The sequence below is a fragment of the Malus sylvestris genome, chromosome 11 (assembly GCF_916048215.2).
Source record: "Malus sylvestris chromosome 11, drMalSylv7.2, whole genome shotgun sequence".
NCBI lineage: Eukaryota > Viridiplantae > Streptophyta > Magnoliopsida > Rosales > Rosaceae > Malus > Malus sylvestris.
The window spans coordinates 28,603,043-28,611,201 of NC_062270.1; the positions used below are offsets into that span (position 1 = coordinate 28,603,043).

General features: G+C 41.9%; 1 protein-coding gene across 1 annotated transcript; it reads left to right on the top strand.

Annotated features, from left to right (window-relative positions):
- The first annotated feature begins 6,330 nt into the window (after positions 1–6,330).
- LOC126590358 (uncharacterized) lies at positions 6,331–7,890 on the top strand. The gene is made up of 3 exons (XM_050255832.1): positions 6,331–6,749; positions 7,522–7,635; positions 7,887–7,890. The coding sequence occupies exons 1-3, from the start codon at positions 6,331–6,333 to the stop codon at positions 7,888–7,890; spliced, it is 537 nt and encodes a 178-aa protein (XP_050111789.1).
- Positions 7,891–8,159: the final 269 nt, after the last annotated feature.

The window sequence follows — 8,159 nt, forward strand, 5'->3', positions numbered from 1 at the left end:
TTGGGAAGGGCCGTACGTTGTACATAAAATATACGACAAAGGGGCATATCATCTTAGAGACCGAACCGGTTTAGTTCACAAATTACCAATCAATGGGAAATTTTTAAAGAAATACTATCCGGTCACATGGGAAATGTGGGAATAGAAAATCAGTTCATTAAGATCGAAAAGAGTACATACAAATTGAACAAGTTAATCAGTTTACATTTAAATACATTCAAGGCGAAAAAGGAAGAAGAGTGCCGAGAAGGGCCTTCAGCTCCAACCACTGCACCTAGCCCATTATGACCTCGGCCTGCCGGTTCTTTTTGTCCATTTTTAACTGCTCGACCTATTTTGTGCTGGCCGCATACTCGGTTAAGCAAGCTTTACCACCCGACTCGAAGTCCTTAGCAAGCTCGGAAGTAATAGCCAATCTTCGTTTCGCTAATTCGGCCATTTGACGATTGAGGTCGGCCAAAGCCTCTCATTTTGCCTTTAAAGCATCAATCTTTGGACGGAGAGTGTCTCGGACGGCCATGGCAGCTTGCAGGTCTTGTTCAGCCCTCAAAGCGTTCTCAAAGACACTAAAGGTCTCCCGAACCCGCTCCAAGATGGATGACGCCTGAACGATAGCCTCGTCGCTTAGTTGACCATCGGCTCCGAGATCGTTTAGACATGCACCCAACAAATCAAGACCTTTGCACTCAAAGACTTGCGACGTCGAGAGAGACAAAACCTCTTGCAACCGAGCTAGAGCAGTTGAGTCAGCGGTTTCGGTTGTGGCGGCCGAAGGACCAGCCACTCCAGTAGTACTGGATAAAAGGGCGTTAAACTCAACCTCCTATGATGCCTGCACACAAATGTGAGGTTAAGCTCAAGAAAATCACAAAAAAGGTAGCAAGGAGGTGTTATTTCTTTTAAACCTGCTGAGAGGAGACTTCGGCCATGTCTTCAGGATCATTGCTCAAACCTAAAGAACTTAATGGCCGAGCCCAGTGTCTTAGACGACTTCTCAGTTCACGCGACCGATGAAGGTTATCTACGTTCGATGGCCATTGAGGCGGCCAAGAAATATAGATAACACCCTTCGGCGCATAGAATTTTCGATGAAAAGAGTGTGCAGACACCTGACATTTAGTATTTTCCTGGTTTAGAGTTTTATGGCAGAAAAATAACCAAGGAAAGACAGTATGAGGTACTTACAAAGGTCGAAGTGGCCTCCTGCGGAGGAATATTGAGATCCCGGTCCTGTGGATGAACAGGCGTTTCCGCCGACGCTTCTGGCTCCCCGATAGGTCGTTTGCCACGGTCAGCCGTAGAAGGGTCGACTTGGACAGCCGCTTCAGACACGGGGTTGAGGTCCTGGTCTTGCGGATGAACGGGCGCTTCCGCCGCCGTTGCTGACTCTCTGACCGGTCGTTTACCACGGTCGACCGTAGGAGGGCCGACGTGGACAGCCGCTTCAAACATAGGGTTGAGGTTCTGGTTCTGTGGAGGAACGGGCGTCCCGCCGCCGCTGTTGGCTCTCCAGCCGATCGGTTGTCATGGTCGGCCGTTGGAAGGCCGACTTGGATAGCCGCCTCGGACACGGAAGGAGGTTGGCGGCGGGGATGAGGGCGACTCACCAATGGAACCTCGTCGCTCCCATCGCTCTCTTCCAGAACAAAGGCCGAGGGTTTTTGATTTGCAGAAGAAGTTCTCTCGGTCGCATGGACTACCTTTTCCAGGACAGGTGCAGCCACGACCGAGGGAACAACGATGGGTTTACCAACTTTAGAAACAGGCCGTCCTTGGACTGTTTCTTCAGTCGGAATTGGCCGTCTCTCAACCAAGGCTTGGGCGATGGGAGAAGAAGGGGAAACACTAGGAGTCGTCGCCCCCGTGGTTTGGCTGGAGATAATGTGAATCTCCCGTTCCCCTTTCTTCGCCAGCTTTTTGACTCACTTGGCGGGCCGAGGAGGTTCGATGGTCGGCTTGACCTCTTGACGAGGCCGTTTGCTCAGCAGGGCCTGCACAACGGTCTTTGCCCTTTTCGAGGTGACCGATTTTTTCTCGTCCGCAGCCGCAGCAACTACTTCCATCTTTTTTAAAGACCGACCACCTGTGAAACTAAGAGCGAGTCAGCAAAGCCGATTCATAGTTCAAAAAGTTAAAGGAAAAAGGTGGAGATAAACCGTTACCCTGGGCTGGAGGGGCAGAAGCCTTCTTAGGTCGACCACCAAAGAGTTTGTTCAGAACGGTTTCGACCGGAACACCAAAGAACCGTTGGGTATATTCTTCCCACCAATCACCGAAGGTGTCGGTACAAAGAGATTCTGGAGTGGCCGGTCGAAGGCGGAATTTCTGGCACCGCTCTTGGAACTCTTTTTTGGCGTCGCTGCACTCGTTCTCTGAAGAACCAGTTTCACGTCCGCTGCTTAAGACAGACCGTGAGGAGAGAAGGGGGACCGGGCAACCTTGGAGGTAGCCAAGTTGCCGAGCGAGGAAGTTGGGATGGTACACTTCCCAACTCGCCCAGCGACCTTCGTAGCCGAGATGCAGATCGCGGGCAAGCACGAACGACCCCAGGATTGACGAAGGTCAGCATTTTCGTCCGCACCCCACGCTGCTTTCTAAGATTGATTTGAGGTCTAGTTACGATCAATTAAAGATCCGAAGTGAGGATATCCCTAAAACAACTTTTAGGACTTGATATGATCATTATGAGTTTCTTGTGATGCCATTTGGGTTAACTAATACCCCTGCAGCTTTTATGGATTTGATGAATCGAGTATTCTAGCAATATCTAGACAAGTTTGTCATTGTTTTCATTGATGATATTCTGGTGTACTCTAAGTCTAAATCTGGGCATGTTTGACATCTCACCTTGGTGTTGAAGAAATTGAGTGAACATTGATTGTACGCTAAGTTTAGCAAATGTAAATTTTGGCTAGATCAAGTGACATTTCTAGGACATGTTATATCAGCCCAAGGTCTTTAGGTGGATCCTCAAAAGGTCGCAGCCGTTGAGAATTGGGATGTAGTAAAAACTAACACGCAAATTAAACCCTTTTTAGACAATTGTAGTATACGTAAGTAGGGATCGTTCTAGGCCGAGGATTAGAAGGGATGCTAATCAACACACATTAAACTTAAAAACACAAAACTAGACTTTAATGACTCAAAACTGACCATACTGACTCAAAACAGTGCAAAACAAACAAATTGATGCAGAACAGGAATTAAAGGGTGATTTGGATGAATTCCAGAGTTAACTTGACTCAAAATACTAACGGGGGACATGTTTAAACGAATTTTAACTAAACTAACACGACACATTGGCGGGGGGCTTGTTTTGCACGAAATTAAGGTGACTTAAAGGGTGGAAGGCTAGCTAGAGGATTCTTCTCCATACATGACACATATGCCACACAAATCGATTTCTAGTTATTCTTACTATAAACCATGAATGACAATGCCCCAAGTTAACCGTGAACTGCACAAATTAACCATCAGATTTTCCTAAATTCATTGAATTGGACTCAGCAACGCAACCAAATTATTCTTATCAAGTTCTCTATATGAACTACATGATAGAGATACATATCAAAGATCATTAAGTTATGTGAAAATCATAAGTATTGACAAGGCATTCGTAACTATGAACTGCATGATACTTCTGCCAGGAATTTACTTAATGCGATCATGACTAGCAACCTCCACTACTTGTAAATATTAGTTCATAACTATTAGGTGAAACTCCCTTATATTTTAGCATCAAATTCATGCATGCAAACTAAGTAGGCCTCCTTAATCAACATACAAGAATAAGTTATCAATCAAATAGATAAGTAAATTGCATTCACAATTTATGAAACAATAACTGGATGTAATCAATTCATATCACATATATGTTCATGGCTTTGAATTCACCTCTAGCTAAAACGAAATTAGTTCCTCATGTTCATCATAATTGAAAAACAAATTAAAATAAACGTTGAACTAATACTAAGGATAGAATACACCTAGAAATGCTCCAGCAATCCCAAAGGCTTTGGATGGCAAGCACGACTCCAAGCTCTCCCTCCTTGCAAAGCTGCGGCACAAAGTGTTTAATTTCTCTAAATTTTTCTCTCCAAGGCTCTCCCTTTATTATGCGACAGATGTGGATATTTATAGGGCTAGGGGGCACGGCAAGGTTGTGTTGGAAAAGGATTACACATTCTAATCCCACAAGGAAAAGGCTAATTACATGGTAGAAACCAGGGAGAATAAGGAGAAAGTTGTGCAGCACTTTTTTAGGCTTCTAGAATCCTGATATTAAGTGTTCTAATGTGAAAATAATTCCCCCAAGTAGCTGGAATTTAGGTAAAATAAGATTAGGATAAGGTTAGGATAAGATAAGATTTGGATAAGATAAGATAAGGTTGGTTTAGATAATATTCCTTCTTTTTAGCTGATTCCTTATCTTCCAAGTCTTGATTTAATTTCTCCAGATTTGTAGCAGATTCCTAGCCTCTTCTGATCTTCAAAAATGTCCATCCACCTTTCTCCATTCATATGTTATCCATTCCAAGCCCAAAACTGCTCTAAAATGCTCCAAATTGCCTTTTCTGACCACTTTTGCCATTTGAACTACAAACACACGAAAATGGCTTAAAACACTCTAAAAAGTAGAAACTAACTACATAAATGCAAGGAATCAAGCTAACTAGGTCGCATAAATATGCTTCTATCAGACGGTTTGTTCAAGATTTTTCAGTCATTGCATTACCACTAACAAGGTTGACTAGAAAGGATGTTAAATTTGAGTGGGATGAATTGTGAGCAAAGTTTCCAGCAGTTGCAGTATTGTCTCATTAATGAACCTATTTTAGCCCTTCCAGATGATAGTGGTAATTGTGAGATTTATAATGATGCTTCCTTGAATGGTCTGGGATGTGTGTTGATGCAGCATGGTAGGGTGATTACTTATGCTTCGCAACAATTGAAGTCTTATGAGATGAATCATCCTACTCATGATATTGAATTAGCAATCATTATCTTTGCCTTGAAGATTTGGAGACATTATCTTTATGGAGAAAGATGTAAGATTTTTACATATCACAAAAGTCTTCAGTATCTTTTCACTCAGAGGGATCTTAATCTTTAACAACAAAGGTGGATATAGTTACTCAGCAATTATAATTGCACGATTGAGTATCACCCTGGCCGTGCAAATGTGGTGGCAGATGCACTTAGTACGAAGTTTCAAGTCTGAATTAATGCTTTATACGCTTGTCATGTTCCTCTTCTTGCAGACTTAAGGTCCACTAGAGTGAAGTTAAGGGGTGAAAGATCGAGATGAAGCTTTACTTGCTAATTTTCAAGTTAGACCAATTTTAATTGACCAAGTACTCGAGGCTCAGATGGATGATGAGGAAACCTAGGAGTTAATTCAGGCAAGAAACAATGGGAAAAAGAAAGACCTAAGGATTAGAGAATCAGATGGTGTGCTTATGCAAGAGAAAAAAATGTATGTGCCGAATAATGCAGAGTTAAAGAAAGAAATTCTTGATGAAGCACATGTATCGGCTTATGCAATGCATCCTAGAGGTACTAAAATGTATCATACCATTCGACCATTTTATTATTGGCCGGGTATAAAAAGAGAAATTGCCGAATATGTGAGTAGGTGTGCCATTTGTCAACAGGTTAAAGCTGAAAGGAAAACGCCATTTAGATTGATGCAGCCACTTCCCGTTCCACAGTGGAAATGGGAAGATATTACTATGTATTTCGTGTATAAACTTCCTCATACACGAAATGGTTATGATGGTATTTGGGTGGTTGTGGATCGGCTTACTAAGTCAGCACATTTTATTCCAGTAAAGGAGAAATATTCTTTAAACCGATTAGTTGAGTTGTTTATATCGAAGATTGTTAAATACCATGGGATTCCGGTTAGTATTATCTAGGATTGGGATCCTAGGTTCACTTCTAAATTCTGGATGGCGTTTTAGGAGGCTCTTGGTTCAAGGTTACTTTATAGTACAACATATCATCCCTAGACAAACGGGCAATCTAATAGGACTATTCAGATGTTGGAGGATATGCTGAGATCTTCAGTTTTGCAGTTTGGTGATGCATGGCATAATCGTTTATATTTGATGGAGTTTGCCTACAACAACAGCTATCATTCGAACATTGATATGTCATATTTTGAGGCACTTTATGGCAAGTCTTGTCATACGCCTTTATGTTGGTCAGAGGTTAGTGAAAGAGTTTTGGTGGGCCCTGAGATTGTGGACGAGACTACTTAGAATGTTCAGGTAATTAAATCTAACCTAAAAGCGGCCCAGGATCGACAAAAGAGTCTAGCAGACAAGAATGTTACTGATAGAGTGTAAAGTTGATGATTGGGTATTTTTGAAGTTATCACCATGGAAAGGTGTGGTAAGGTTTGGAAAGAAGGGTAAGCTAAGTCCTAGGTACATCGGACCGTATCAGATCATCGAGCGAGTCAGTGAAGTTGCTTACAGGCTTGAGTTGCCTCCAAAGTTATCTAAAGTGCACGACGTTTTTCATGTTTCCATGGTTTGTCATTATGTTTCAGATCTATCACATGTGATACCTTTTCAACCATTGGAAATTAATCCAAATTTGACTTATGATGAAGAGCCAGTGACGATTTTAAATTCGAAAGATAAGGTTCTGAGGAATAAGACCGTGCGCTTAGTGAAAGTTTGGTGGGGGAATCACTCAGTGGAGGAAGCCACATCGGAGACGGAGGATAGTATGAAGGAAATGTATCCATGCTTATTTTATGGTTATTAGTGGTTTGTTTATTATGCATCAAATTTTGGGGATGAAATTTTCTTAAAGGGGTAGGTTGTGACAGCTCATCCTGAAATATATCCTTGATAGTGTGAAATTCCTATCTTACCCTTGGACGTTGTGTGGTGTGATGAATTTAGGTTGTGGACCAATTCAATTTTTCCTAAGTTCTTGGACCTAATTAGAACGTAGGTTTTATTATTCTTTTGTTTTGTTTGGTGATCAACTAGGATCACACACACACCACTCCCATGTTGACTCTCTCTCTCTCATCTTTCTCGGTTTTGCTTTATTTTTCCGTACAATTGTACGGTCAACTAGTGAACCAACCATTTTGTGCATGGATCGAGGCTGTGAAGGTGATATTCATGTTCATTGCGAGCCCAGGAACTTATTTATACCTTTGGTTGGACATGAAGACTTCGAAAACTCGGGAACCAGGAAACCCCGATGTGTTGTATAGTGACTCCGTTGTGATCGCTGAGGTTTCGTTGAATTTTAAGATTCTAGTGAGCCTTAGGATTGCTTCACGAAGCTTAGGGAAGGATTTTGAAAGGCTTTGGAAGTCAGGAAGCTCAGTTTTGGCTAGTTGCAGAGGTGGCCGAATTATCAAGATTTTTTTGGCAAGCTTTTGTGAGTTTTAGGGAATAAAAGTGGTAAGGATGTGTTCCTTTCATCCTAAGCTTCATTTTGGTTTAAATTTCGTGAAGTTTGGTGTTGAAATGAGTGAGATATGATGATTAGAAGCTTTTCTAGAAACCGGCAGTTACAGAGGTTATTGGCACTGGACTCCGGCAAGCTGAGGTTGAAGGAAGGGAATATTTCATCAAAGTTGACGGAATATGCTAACGGTGCCAGGTATATTTAACGGCATATTCTATTATTTAACAGAATATTCCCTAATGCCATTAAGGATTCCGTTTGGTGTGCCAGACACGTGAGGGTGCGTGGGTCATCGGAAAATTTTTCTAAAAATATGGGGATGTTCGTGGGGTTGAGTAGATCACGTTGGCATATTCAAACACCCCAATTGAACAATGTATGAGAAATTATTACCTAGTTTTGAGTATGTGCTTAAAATAACGTTAAAATAGTTGTTTCGCATATAGGTGAGACGTTTCCAGAGGACAAGCGCAGTCAAGCGAGACTCGGGGGCTACGACCCTTCTACATATCAGTGAGTGGGTCTTTTCCTTTCTATTGTGTGTGCGTGTATATATATACATATGATTGATAATTCCACAAACGTGTTTAAGTTGATTTATGCATATTACCTACATATAATCAAGGTTCGAAATGCCGATATTATCGGCGATATTCAGTTTTTTGAGTTACCGATATTTTAATGGTTATCCAATGATTTTTCGTCAAAATATCCCGATA